The sequence below is a fragment of the Clinocottus analis genome, unplaced genomic scaffold, assembly GCF_023055335.1.
Source record: "Clinocottus analis isolate CAN_PGR_092001 unplaced genomic scaffold, fCliAna1.0.p SCAF_1, whole genome shotgun sequence".
Classification (NCBI taxonomy): Eukaryota; Metazoa; Chordata; class Actinopteri; order Perciformes; family Cottidae; genus Clinocottus; species Clinocottus analis.
In genome coordinates this window covers 13,175,384-13,190,702 of record NW_027175820.1, presented here as the reverse complement: position 1 = coordinate 13,190,702, position 15,319 = coordinate 13,175,384, and the positions used below count along the sequence as shown (strand labels likewise).

General features: G+C 40.3%; 1 protein-coding gene across 1 annotated transcript; it reads right to left on the bottom strand.

The window, feature by feature from the left end:
- Positions 1-3,334: 3,334 nt before the first annotated feature.
- On the bottom strand, positions 3,335-9,205 carry cmtr2 (cap methyltransferase 2). The gene is given in 4 exon segments (XM_068603243.1): positions 3,335-5,402; positions 6,017-7,276; positions 9,150-9,190; positions 9,193-9,205. Coding segments are annotated over 4 exon segments (2,364 nt in total). The 5' UTR covers positions 9,203-9,205; the 3' UTR covers positions 3,335-4,349.
- Between the last annotated feature and the right edge of the window lie 6,114 nt (positions 9,206-15,319).

The following is a 15,319-nucleotide window of genomic DNA, read 5'->3' as shown; positions in this document are numbered from 1 at the left end:
TAACGGTTGACTCGTGTCCCAAAATGAGGTACTAAACTTGAACCAGACAGCCTGAAACCCCTGGAAGAATAAAGAAATGAGTAGTCTGTAAAGAACAGGCCTCGCAAAGCTGTGTTGAACATCTTGCCAACCCAATTATCAGGCTTCCAACCCAGATCGCAATGAAACACAATGAAAAACACCATGAATAAAACAGGGAGCTTAATAGTTGTTCTGTTGTGCTGATGATTTTATGAGGAACGCTAATACTTTCTCTTCTGTAACCCACTTTTGGTTTCTCACAAATTGACAATTGCAGTCACAAAGCAAGACTCACAAGCAAGACAGCTCCTGAAGAGAGATCACAGAGAGACAACTGACTGACTAAACTGAATGCCTCGGAAGAGCACAGCTCTCCTCCTCACAGGTTTCCTGTCCCGTTGCCTTATTTCTGTCACATAACCAGTTTCACTTCTCCTGATCTGTCGACGTCTTTTCCCTGTAGACAGCAGAGCAAAGAGGCGAGCCTCCACTCAAAGTCCAAATCATTCATATCAGCCATGAAGGCTGCTTTTTTTTGTCAGATTTATACTGACATGTATGTGTTGTTGCTATGTATTTCACTGATCACCTGAAGATCTGTTATTGGCAATATGCATCTAATTCATCGTTGGCGTTCTTTTCACCATTTTTACGATGTGACTGTGGTTACTAATATTTGGTTTATTTCCGTGTGAATGGATACAGTCTGACCTACTTGTACTGGAGTTCAGGACACAGTTCACAAGTTCACCATCCGATTACTTCATCCACACCGAGTGGGGACACAGAAGAATATTGCACAATGATTACATTCTTGGTACACATTATAACCCACATGACTCAAGCACACACCAACAAACACACACACACACAAACAAATAACTTCCTTTTAATCAAATGTTGACATTTTAAAGATACAATATCTATTTGCTTTCTCTTTCGGTTTTGAAGAAATAATAAAATATTAATTTGTCTGACTTATTTAGTCGTGTGGGCGGTTGGTGTCAGAAAAGAGAGAGGGATTGTGAAATGTGACTTTTTTCTGAATGTGGTTTATTTAAGCTCCTGGTTTTACACTCAAACACAAAAATAGTGCCGCCTCACTGAAGTGAACCTCCTGCAGGCAGGATAGCATCTTTACAACCAACCTCTCATGCGTTTTTCTTGAGCAGATGCTGGAAGTAAAGGCCATTCTGCATCTTATTCTTCTTTTTAACAGATGCTTAGAAATAAAAACTATTTCAGCTCCATCACTGTGCAAAAATCTACCAACCATATCCACCAACCAAAGTAAAGCAGCGGAGATATGACTGTGGTTAAAAAACAGTTAAAACAGTTATCTCACATTATCAGATGCCACAGAATATAATTATTGTGTCATAATCTTTAACAAGCACTCGAGTTGAGGCTTCAGAGTCAAACTGAATGATGACCACCAAACGTATGAGTACTTTAGCAAACAGCAGGTTGAGCCAGCATACTGTGCACCTGCAGTCCCACGATACAGGCTCCTGTTTCCCACTGCAGCATCAAGCCCACCTTCGACCTCCTGAAACTGCCTAAAGCCAACACTTTACTCAAATCTGTTCAAACCTGTTCGAAAGAGTGCGGATGCATCTAATTGTACATCTGAATTCTGACACATGTTCATGCACATATCCATACGAAGTCTTCAAATCAGCATATAAGTCTTACAATCATATTCCTGCACTTCCGACTCTTTGAACCACTGGATGATTAAAGCTGAAGAAAATCTGACAACGTGGAGCTGAACCTAAGAAACTGAGGCCCAATCCCAATCTCCAACCTAAACCCTCAAGCCCTGAACCCTCAGGGACTCACTGCCGTCAGCTGCTCACTGGTTGAGTGTGAGAGTCTGTGAGGGCTTGATGGTGTAAATATGAATGGGACAGCACTTTACTGCAAGATCATGTGACTACATAAAACAATATTGTGTACAATTGTTTATTTCAAAATTGTATTCACTGATTTGAATGTCTTCTTCACGAGACGAGAAGTCATTTTAAATTATCTATTTACTCGTTTTGTCAAAAGAAAATGTTTGACAAAACAAAATTTTATATATATATATATATATATATATATATATATATATATAATTTCTGCTTGCATTCCTTTGATTTCATGTGTTTTTATGTTTCATCTTTAATCCATTATGTTGTAAAGGTATTTCATTGGGCTAAATGCCCACCTGCCTCTTTGTTTACCTTTTTTTTTACATCTCCATTCTTTCATTGGGAACTGCGTGTTTAACGTCAAGTTGCAATGCATTGTGGGTAATTCCCTTAGTCAAAGACAGCGTCTAATGTTGACTTAGAAAAAGGGTTCACGAAGGGCTCAAAATATCTGCCAGAGAGCCCTCAAAGAAAATCCTCATGATTCTATCGAAGCTACATTTTATGTTTACTCAAAAGCACCTTAAAAGTATGAATGTATTTTTTTTTATATGATATCTCTAGGTTTTATTCACTTTATAATTTTTGTATTGTCTTTGTGTATTTGAGAACTCAGGCCAGTCCTGTGAGAAGTCACACCGTGACAAATAAAACTCATCTGAACAACAAACGTTTCTTTCACCGTCGGTCATGCAGTACGCAACACTTCACACAAGCCGTCCTTTCAAATGTGGATAGACTGCTTTTCACACAGGACACAAAAGAGAAATGAATTCTTAAACAGTAAGTCATTTTATTAGCTGTATAGAAAAAGAAAAAAGATCCCCACCTTGAAATACTGTGTTTTAAAACATATCAGGCACTTCAGAGTAACACTCCCGGGTCTTTGTGACGTGGACTTTAAACAAACCATCTGTGACGGACAGGTTTGGTGCTGAGGGTTGGACTATTGTTTATTCAACCTCCCTAAAATCCTCAGTATATTCACTAATAGATGAGTTCTGCTGATCAAGCGCTGAAAGTAATTTGCATTTCCATGCACAGCAAGTTTGTATCGTCAGACAATGTTGTCAAAAGCTTGATATGTTGCACACATTTAGTTGGAACATAACTAAGGACAGAGTAGATGATTTTGAGCCTTTCAGGTGGAGGGAAGAGTTACCATATTCACCTCCACAGATTAATGATACATTGGTACGGTACATACTATTGGCTGATAGTATTCTGTAAACGTAAATAATAAATAGTCGCCATCACAGAGCACTGACAATTTTTTATTTTTCAGAAGCTTTTTTTGTAAAAGAAATTAAAAAAACAAAATATCGTTTGTTTATTTTTTTTTAAAGTTTTAAACAAGGCCTTAGAAAATAAACTAATTGTTTAAAATGAACCAACAATTTATTTAAACTCACTGTTGTGAAATGTTATTTAATCATTCATTCATCATAAGTGAATTTTATTGGCTTTACATGTTAAGTATCAGAGGCTCTAATCGTCACTTTTTTCTCGCCAAATACATGATGGGATAAACTTCAGCCATGACCATAATAAGGACAAGTGCACAAAAATAGTTATGGAAAAGCTCCCAAAAACCTCACTTCATTTGACAGACGTGTCCTGATGACTGAGCAGTTCTTTGTTACATATCCGCCGACATAAAGCTGATACCAATGAATCTGTGATAACTATAAGTTAGCTAAAATGTATCAAAAACAAAAGCGTATCAGTCCAATCTGATAGTCTCCAATTCAGTTTTTACCACATTTCCTATTGTTTTCTATGGTTGTACATTTTGGTAGTTAGCTAATCTGAAAGTAGATGCAGTAGGTGACCTTTTGTTTCCAAGTGCTGTCACTTAGCGTGGTTTTAACATGGAATGTTGCAAAAATGCACGGAGTAAAAAGAGATGCAGTACTCTTTGATATCAGCGTACAAAACTATTCAATGACTAACTGCTGGAAAAAGACGTTACAGAGAATAAAACGGGACGTGACGGCGATAGCTTGTAGCCCAGAGTCACAGCTCACTCCGTCTCACTCCACATCTCCACAGCGCTGTGTCAGTGCAGGAGAAAGGTATGGCCGATTATCTTTCTGCTTCAGGGGGAAAAACGCTGTGGCTTGTTTTTTACCTCATCACAATCATTTTGGGTGGCATGTAAACCGAGGATGCAACAACGGTGCTCTTACAAAATAGGAACTTGTTTTGTTGGAAAATTTGTACATTGGAAGACACGCAATGACCTCAAATGCAAAATTCCACCCACAAGAATTCACCACAAAAAGTGGGTGACATCCGTTTAATGTGTGAAACGGCTTTTATGGATATAAAATGCAAGAATAATTTGATTATCCGTGCCCTCGAGGGGAATTCTGCCTGTATGCATGTAGCCCCTGCAGAACTTTAGCTCACTCAACTGCACGAGGATTGCATGAGCAAATGCAGCTTCTGCTGGATGATTTCAGAGTTCATGGTCCGCAGGAACTCAGTTAGTCTTCCTGTGAGCAGCTCCTCCATAGGAACAAACTGCAGTACCTGCCTGAGGCGCCCAGACGGCAGATTTTTACTCGAGTCCTCCTCATCTCTTAACAGCTGACCCATGGAGTTATGGACTTCAGTAAGAACAGGGCGCAGTCGTGCAGCTGCTTCAGGGCAAAAATCAGCACACACAAGCACTGTCCCAACTATGCCAGATGGGGGCGGACACCTAAACGTGAGTGAGCGAAAACACGCATGCAAGCAGAGCACAACAGCTGCAGTGACACGGGTGAAGGCAGAAAACACCGGCAGCAGCAGGGCATCCCCAGAGTTCAGTGTCTGTAAGGCCAACACAACACAACCTAAGAGTTGCTGCTGGTACAGCGGATCCCCATCGTGTAGTGTGATGCAGCCTCTCGCAGGAGCTGAAGGCCCTGCAGAAAATGTTAAGACTAAATCCCCCAGTTGGCTTTTACAGGCATCCCACGCTGAACAGCTGCCAAACACCAAACACTGTCTCTGCTTTCCGTCAGCTGTGAAGACGCAAAGACCTGCGACATCGGACAAAATGGAGGCCGTGCAAACCACATGGCAAGAGTCGCAGGGAGGTGCTTGAGTCAAGTCTACTGCTGTGTCCAGCAGGGCTTCATTCAAGTGGTTTAACAAGCCTCCATCACAGAAGGCAGAGTTTCTTACAGCAGGCAGTGCAGCTCCAACGATAACGTACCATGAATCCACATGGCACCCGGACAGGGGCCCTTCCAGAACGCTGCCTGTCCCTAAGGCCTCGGTGCAGTGCATCTGTATCCAGGTGGCATGGCAATCCCTCTTGATGCGCTCCCTCCAGCTCAGGGTCTGCAATTCCCTCCGCTCGTTGAAGGAGCCTGTTTGCTTCATCTGTCCCAGAGGTCGATCCGATGAGACGCTGCAGCAGGCGGGACTCACCGTGTTACGAGAGATCCATCGGCTCCGAGGAAGGAAGCTCACCTACACACAGAGACGCTTGATCATGTTCAATGTTAGACTTCTAGAAAGCTTTTATTGGTTTAAACCCCCTATCAAGTTGCTTAAACATTATACTTCTATAAAAGTGTATGAAAAAAGCAATTAATGTCTCAAATAAACCAAATTGAAAGAAAGTTTTCAAATTTAGAAATGTTCCATCCTCTACCGAGCTAAAAAAAGGGCTACTTCTCAACTCCTGGTCTGTTGAGGTCAAATTTTTTGGATCTGGGTTGAGCTGTTCAGGTCAAGTACACATTTTAAAACCCATGACGAGTATGCACTGCTCTACAGTTGTTCTGGACACACTTCTTCATACATGTAATAGGACTTAAAAAAGACTTAAAATTGACCCAAGAACCCCTCACATTTTTCAGCTTAATCTTAAAGCTAATGATGCACAAAAAGCTTTTAAAACGTAAAAAGGAAAAGTAACACATCTATAATTCCATGAAAACTGGGTAAACTCCATCTGCTGATGAAGTTAGTGTGGCTGACCGAAAGCTTTAGAGCAGTTACCAACTGTTACTTTAATTGAAAATAATCATTTTTAGCTTCTGTTTTTAAAAAGTCAGGAATGAACTCTGCGGACATCCTACCTGGAAGCGCTGAAGGTATTCCTGAGCAGTACAGTCCCTGATGTAGCCGAGGCGATGCCTCTGCTCGGTGCTCATTCCTTCAGAAAGTCGCAGGTTTTCTGTGATCGTCTCCACCTGCAGCGTGTGGAAGTACGAGCACACTTCTTCATGCTGTTTCAGAAACGATTCTGGGACAAGCGAGTTTGGGAAAAGTGCCTCTCGGTCCGCCAGATGTGGTCCGTAGTTGCGAATCAGTTTGGAGAGCAGAGGCCTCACAGTTTCCTTGCCGTCGTAGTTCAGACACACAACGTAAACTTCAGAGTTGCCCGACTTGCTGGTGGCCGGTTTGAAGACGTTGACAGAGTGGAAACAGCAGGTCAGCAGGTAGAGTAGGCAGACGGAGGAATGTTCATACAGAGTGAACATCTTCAGCACAAAGGAGCCGCCAGGGCTCAGGAGCAGCAGCGCAGCAGTAACTTCGCAGTAATGCAGCGACGCCACCAGCGCCTCCTGCTCATCTGGCTTCTCCTGACAGTCAAAACTACCATCTGCCGTCACAACATCAACTCTGCGCATGTTAGCAACAAACACCTGCAGCTCCAGCAAATGTTTCTGGATCATGATGTTACCTGTGTTCTCTGATCCGAAGAACCACCAGGGAAGTGTGTTAGCGATTAACCGATCGTCGGCGATCGTTGCGCTGCCGCAATTAGCCTCGTGGTACGGGTTGAGAGTGTTGGCGGCCCAGCTCCAGTCACAGTAGCGCGTGGTCTCGCTGGTTTTGATGTAGTGGTTCAGCGCGGTTATAAAAGCCCCTGGAGCTTCACACAGGTGGACCGTGTTCAGCTCTCCACATTGAAGGGCCTCCTCTGGAAGAAGATTAAAGGTTCCCAGGATCTCAGAGAACTTGCACCAGGCCTGAGTGCAGATCTCCGCGTTGGCAGCAGAACGTACGGCGGCGATCACCTTTCCGGCCCGATTGGTCGAGTTGGTGTGCTGATGCCAGACCTGGACATTCTTGTCACTGAGCTGGTTCTTGACCTCGTTCAGCGACGCCTTCAGGACCTGCAGCCCGCGGTGCTCTTCTGCAGAGTGGCTCAAAGTGGCGTTTGGGTCGGGGATGCACCACTTCCCATCCGAAGGTTTCTCATATGTTCTAATTTTATTAAAAATACCTTGAATCTCATTCAGTGTTTCAGGGTCAAACGCCACCGTGTTGTTGAAGTGCTGCAGCTTGGAGGTTTTCCTCCTGGTCCCATTGCCTGAGTCCATCCTCCACACCTGTTGAAGCAGGACAAGAGGGGTTTGAAATATTCAGATTAAAACCCGCATAGCTCACTTTGTGTTTTGATGTAATCCACCAGACTGTTCAGTGTTTATGTGACTTGAGTCAATCTTAAGAACAGCCATCAGAACATTTCACAGTGAATTATACATTACAGACGCCCGGCTCTGCAACCCTTTATTCTTCTCTACATGCATGAGTGGTGTTGAATTACTTATGTAGACTCATTATGATGTGGCCCCCTCAGGCAACAGGGCAGATTGTAAATACTGCTGATTACCTTACCAGGCCAGAGCTTCACCCACAATATCAAGAGGTTTTCTAAGCAAGCTGCATATTAAATGAACAATTGAATATGAGCAACACCATTATCATAGCGATACTATTATATATTTTTTTGTGCAATACTATTATATCTTTTATATTTTGTGCCTTATTTTTTTTTACCTTCTGTTTATTGTAATTCTGTGTTAGGGGGACCGAAAATAATCTTTTTATTTCATAGAAAAACTGTCAGTTATCTGTACATATGACAGTAAAACATTTTGAATCTTGGATTCAGTTTTGTTGCAGTGTCACCTTAAAACAACCCAGAGAGTTTTTAAATTATTTACTGATCTTAAAAGGAGAATTTTCTCAACCCTCGAATGGACAAATTTGGAGATGTGTGGTTCAACGAGACAGTTTAGTCATGTTCATTTCCCACAATATGATTAAAACAGGACAGTCTGTGATGGTTAGACCGTTTACTAACTAGACCATCACGATGTCCTGAAAACTTAATTTTGAATGATTAATTTAAATATTGAGCAATTTACAATTCATTACATGAAATAAATTACAGACAGAATCAAATTAACCCCAGAGCTAATTCTCGGCTCATGTGCCATGATTGATATGAAAACACTGGTCATTTCTTGATTAGTCTGCAGTGACTCAGTGATCTATGGCAATATGTGGCATATGGCTCGCACACTCATCAATTATTCCTCACCAATCATATTGTTATCGTTAAGCACCACTTGTGTGGGTTAAAAGGCATCTGCTTCTTGCTGTGTTCTTCCAGCTGCTGTTTAGCTACATAAACCAGCAAGAAAACACAGCCTGGTGTGACAGTTTCAGCATAATAGAGATTTAGGAAGGTGATAAAGAGACTTGAGATAAGTTAAGCTGAGTGATAATTAAGTAGGTCTTGATAAATATATCATCTCAGATGTGATTGTAAAGTAACTTCAGCTGTGGCAGCAGCTGTAGACAAGCTTTAAGTCAAACAAATAATAATACTTAGCAATGAATACTAGTTGAGCATTTGTGACAAGCTTACCAGCTAAAGTGAAATTATTATATTGTGGTTTTAAGTAGTTTACCAAATACTGATGGCACTTTATCCGTATAGTCTAATCAACTAATATAACATTATGAATATATTAATTTAAAAATGCAATAAGATGTCATGCCAACAACAGGAAGCTGGAAATGAACAGTTCTGGCAACAATAGGAACTGAACTGCTTTACGTTTCCTATTAAGGAAAATATGAATCCACGTCTGGATTCTGCTCACTAAACGCGAATCCAAATTTATGTGTGGTAAAACTAAACTAAGCTGCATCTGTGTTGATGACGGGACAGTGAAAGGCCTCCTGTGTGATGAATGTTTCGTTGACACAAAAGTTAAAGCTGAATGGGTCGCTCCCTACAGGCGCGTGCTCGTGGCCGAGTTGAGCCTCCTTCAGGCCGCCATGAGGCACTTCTCTGACACCCGGTGCTGAACAAAGCCTCTCAGGGTTAGACATCTGCAGTCTGTGGAGCCGTCTGTCAATAAGAGAGACACGAGGAGCCTGAAAGTCACCGACCGAACACGAACTCACCGGAGTGTGGCTGCTGTCAGGGAACGGAATCACGCGTTCACGTGACTCAGCATAACACTGCGCGTGCGCACAGCAGAGAGGGCGGGGCCTCTCTTAAAGGAACATGTCTGTTTTTTATTTGGTAAAAAACACACACACACAATAACACACACACACACACACACACACACACACACACACACACATACATACATACATATATATATATATATATATATATATATATATATATATATATATATATATATATATATATATATATATATATATGTGTCCTCATTATTTATTAACACATTAATGTGATCATCACTTTCATGTTACAACTGGTAAAGGTGGAGTTCATTATAATCGCTTTATTTTCTGCTGGCGTGGCATGTGAATTTTCTCCCAGGGATCAATACATGTGTGTCTTAATTTATAATATCAAGTAATTATGTATTTGTAAATGCCCATACACATATTCAAACTCTTAGTTATATGGTCATCTACACCCACATGGATATAGACATATATAGTACATGATACGCACATACAATACATATATCCTCATAAATATATATTAATTTGTATACTACTACCAGCAGGCACATTTAAATAAATATAATCTGATTGATTGGGGTGATGAGGCACTTAAAATTAGCCGATACATTTTCCCAACAGTGACACATTTAACTTGTCTGATATTTTGCGATGCTTATGTCTCGCAGTGGGGGTGGTGTTATGCTGCATTCACATCAAAAGCGTTGTGAATATTTGCAATGCGTTAGTACAGATTATTACTCTGTATACTTCATCCTGATTCAGCACATACATGACTTAATGCTTATAAATTCTAAAGCAGTTGTTCTCAAATCGGGGTACATTAAGGTATGTGAGATTTTAAAATATAAATATTTAAAATTAGCATAAATTCTAAAATCCTTTAAAATAGTTATTTAATAAATATTCAATAAAATATAAGAATATGTTCATAAACTGAATGATCCTCTATTCTACTGGATTTGCTTGTGTTTCCAGCCAGATTATCCACAGTGAACTGATCTGTGTCATCCTGTTATATAATTGTTAGACCTCTCTACAGTGTGAGCTGATGAAAACTTGTTTTAATGCCATGTTTGAATGTGCTTTACAAACTGCATTCACTTTCCTCCTCATCCAAGGATAATTCAGACTTTAATAAGAAATATGTGGTAAAAACAGGACACTCATAGAGGGAGTCTCATACATAAATAATGGTCCTTTGGGATATCCAGGTGCAATTAGAATTTCAAAAAACGGTGGGTTTAAATATTTTGTCGGTTCAATTGCAATAAAGGCGACATCTCTTGTAATATTAATGCTTGCCTTGTGAAGATATCCATCTATATATATCTTAATGGTCCTACAGTACTGTCCAAATGCAGGTTGAGGAAGGGTTTGAAGGAAGAAGAATAGATAGCTTGAAAATATATAGTCATAGCTTTTGTTTGCATACTAACTGTTAAACAGGATTGAAATAATCTTTTTTTTCTATATTCTACCTTGAGATTCGTTCGGGAAAGGTATGCAGAGCCATATCAAAAAAGAAGAAAAAACATGCCCTCAGGGACAAGGAAAGCTCGGAGTTTACTGTATTCAAATCAAATGCAACAGCATAAACTGTACATCACAATTCATATGAAAGAGATTGGAGGTTTTAAAGGTCGGATGTGACTATGAAAATAATTAAATGTGCTCTGCAAGTGGGAAAATAGGCCGACAGCCTCGGTACTTGACGTGGTATATTATTCCTAAAGGGCAGCCACTTCCATACAGCATTCAGTTCACTCAGATCTCAACCAACAAACCAACTTTGACTTGGCCATGAAGCTGCGCTTTAAGTGTCCTACTGAACAACTAGCTGCAAAACCGTATTATGGAGTTAAATAACTAACTCAACTATTTATCTTCACTTTAGATGGTGTTGCATTTTCCATATTGCAGATTTGGAAACCTCTTCTGGCCATTTTTGGATTGTTATTGAAGTAATAAACTTTGTGACTCAACTTACAAACATCTATACTTCTTGGGATTTGTTTGTTTCCTCTCTGTTAATCACACCCCAAAGCTCAAACTCCACCAAAAATATGAATAACCCAAGAGTGTGATGTTTTCATCTTGCCGGTCCAGGGGCTCCCTTGTGTTTCCTCTGCTTCCCTGTCCTCTTGTCTCCTGTGTGACTCTACCCTGTCTGTCTGAAAAGGAGGCGTGTCCACGTCTTCCTCCTCCTCCTGGGCAGTGGCTGCAGGAACAGCTGATGGCAATCTACAATCAGAGTCTGCAATCTATCAACCTGGATCTTCCTGCCAGTCATCGCCGGATCGTTTTGTCACCTTTGTGGTATTTTTGATATCAGGCCACCTTTTTTTTTTACTCTTGATCGTAATCTTTTTTCCCTGCTCACCCTGTTCTCTTTTTTTCACAAGTATCCTGAATTCCTACCTACTCGTTCACCACCGGATTCAACCCTGCCCTCTTTCATATCTTGTTTTTTTTGTGGAAATAAACCCTTTTATTTCTCCCCTAAAACCTTGCGTGACTCCTGTGCTGCTCTTGGGTCCACATTCGGCTCCCTGACCTAACAAAGAGGTACACATGAATCATAATCCATGAAGTTGTGTACAGACATTCATGGTTCCCAGTTTATGTATCCTACTAACTTCAGTGATCAAGTGCCACTATAAGGTTATAGATTTTGTTTTTTAATGAAATAACATCAGAACTATAGGTGGATATTCATAAAATGCTGGACAAACAGTGATGGTTCCCCTGAGGATCAGCTGGCCTTTTAGGACCATCATCAGGTTGAAATTTGCATGTGTTCAACAGTCGGTTTAAGACCAAATAACTGATCATCAGATTAAACTGTATTTTGTGTTAAGTGGTGATTAGCGAATATTAGAATGCCACCATATAAAACAGCATGCTAAATGCTTAACACCAGCATATGTTACATTGTCATTTTGATGTGATTAAATACAGCTTGGAGAATTGATAGCGTGGCTATAAGCTTTTTATTCATACGTTTAAGTCTGCATGGATTTAAGTGTGCAGATATCTTTTCTACCAATTTCAGCTGTTTGATACTTCCAGCACCTTATTCAAGGTAACACCGGTTATCCTGCATTGACTGGTCTTTTTATTTAGAGAAATCAGAAGTTCAGTAGAGATGCTTTGCCATGTGGAGACATCACTTTTTAATAAATGATTACAATTATTGCAAACATTTGAAAACACAGTTAAGATTTTAACATAATTTAAATAACATTTTGTGATTACATTAAAGGGGACAAAAGTCACTGGGGTCCCTACTTCATTTTTTTGTCAGGAAGCTTTTTTTTTCATTGAAAAGATGTGAATTCTGCAGTCATCACTTCACTGTAATTGGATGAAGAAATAAAGGAAAGTGGGTGAATGAAGCATGATTGTTGCCTGCATGGGTCCAGACCTTTGAATACGCCCACTCCACTGGGTTTGAGTAAACACTTCTGTCTACCAGAGAAGCCCAGAGGCACGTGACAGGGAGAAGACATGTATCATGCAGTGTTTTCTATTCTTCGTTGTTATTCATAGTCATGTATGTAAATGCAAGGATATGATTCATTTTGAATCATGTTTTTCATATACTTCATATCTAACTTCCGAAGCAAATGTAATTAGTCAATTGTGTGGGGTTTGGTTACAGAGGCATTATTTTCAAAAGAAACCTATCAGAGGTTTTGAAATTTAAACGAGCATTGTACGTTATTGTTATTTCCGTGTCACATAAATAGGCACATTCCAATGTCAGCTTTACTAAACTTGTTATAATTTTCAAATTGTGCTAACCTAATTGAATATGACCACAGATTGATCAATACATTTGCACTAATCTATAAAGTTATCTTGTTCAGTATGCATTTAAATGTCATTTTTGTCATTATGGTTTATTTGCACACAAACATTTGTCTATAGATTTAACAAAATAAATATATTTACCAAAGGAGAAACGCTATTCAAACATTTCAATACACTATTGTGCATCGAGTATGATGAACAGGATTTAGTATGATCCTGATCTGCTGCACTCACACAAGGTGACAGAAGCCTCTCCTTCACCTGAGCTCATTGCCACTCCAGCGATTATCCCAGAGAGTTCAGCTCGGAGGTCAAAGATTTGCTGTCACCAGTTCAATAAAAGCCTGAGTAGCAAAATGATGGACCCATGTCATCTCCATCACAATGATCGCAGCCTGCTGGTTATGAATAACCTTGAAGGAAAACAAGGTTGAACAGAATACATGCACAGAGCTATGGCACGCAATACTCCGTTAGATGCAGACACACTGATACAGTAACATCCCTCTTTTCTTTTGGTCATACAACTGCAGGCTATCTGCAAATTAAACAGGAGCTTAATAGCTTTTTTTTCCCATTCTGAACACAAAAGGCATTCAGATTACAATCGGTCTGACAATGACTGCGAGAGACGACACACGCATAGACACACACACACACACACACACACACACACACGCACACACAGAAACAGAATAATTCAGGACTCTTGCTGACGCTCTTATCAGAAACAATTAACATTTAAAAGGAACGTTGCTACTAATTGCCATTTAATTAATTAGGACTTTGAGGAGCCAATAGGCTCTGCATTACAAGCAATCTTTCAAAAACAAAGTAGCTACAGGGGACAACACAGTAATGAGGCCTGGAAATTATTTTTCACTGGCAGAGGAAAATGAAAAGATAATGTAATGCAGAGGATAATGGATGACTTTCAGCCAGGCTCGTGGATACGGCTTTAGGGATGGCAGTGTTGGTCAGTTGGTCCACCTCTTTGGTCCAGACTGAAATATCTCAACTATTAGATAGATTGACATTTGTTCAAATTCCCGACAGGCTGAAATGTAATAACTTACTGACCTTCCCTTTAAAGTGATCATCAGGTCAATGTTTCAATTTGTCTTCTGTTATTCTTCAACCTGTATTCATATCAGCCCCAACGGTTCTGTATTTCTTGTTTTGTGCAAATAGCTGTTTATAGCTGATGCTTTTATCCTCAACTTAGAATAAGTGCATTCAACCATGTAGATACAACACATTTGAAGAACTTGCAAAAGTTCACACACTAACGTTTCATCTTGCTTCGTAAACATTATACCTGCTAAACATCAGCATGTTCGCAGCATTGTCATTGTGCGTGTGCTAGCATACTAATGCTAGTTCAAGTCACCACTGTTAGTTCAGCCTCAGAAGACAAAGACGACGGGACAAAGGCGACAATTACGAGCCGCCAGACGGCTCCAGTCCCGCCTGTTATTACATGTTACCCGGATACAACAGATACAAAAGATATGTTTTTCTGATTGGCTATTTGTGTTGCCCATTTCTTTTTTCTTTTTTTTGATTGGCTGATGAGTGGCACCTCCTCTGTGGTGAGGGCAGCGTGACCAGGTCATGTTTGCGCGTTGCCGCACATTAAATAGCCTGGAGGTTTTTTTTTCAGCTTGAGAAATACGATGTGTGGCCGGAGGGCGTGACTTAAGACCGAAATGCGTGACACTTGAGAGCCCTGATTAATGTTTGGTGTGACAAGAAGCGATAACTTTTGTGAAGTCGTATCATAGCTAGGTCGGCCATTCTTTCCTTATTTGAGGCATAAATGTCTGGAACCAGTTAAACAAACTGAGGCGCTAAGCTCTTGGTATCCCTATGTATGATACTTGCGTTTCCCAGGACTGCTGAGTTGCCTTTGAAAGAGCGTGCAGCTGTAGGATTCAAGAAGGAGTTTGTATGATTTTCAAGGATTTTCTTTTTGCTGCATTTAGTGGATTTAGTCATTTGGCCAGCAGGTTGAAATATAATCCCATGAGATAAACACAAGTAGAGTATCACAGTTTAAGGTTTTCTCCAATGGACATTAATGCTGCACGGGATGACAGATATATAAAGCAAGCTGAAGCATTTAACAGTAACTTCTGTGTGTTTCAAGACTGGAAACACACAGCAGCTACTGTTCTTATGTGTATGTGTTCAGATAGATAAGTCAGGCCCCTATGTGAAGTTAGCAAGGCTGATTGCTTTCACTACCGCTCCTCCAGGCACAGATATAGCACCCATTTTCTCGATTTACAGTAAATCGTTACTCATTCATACAC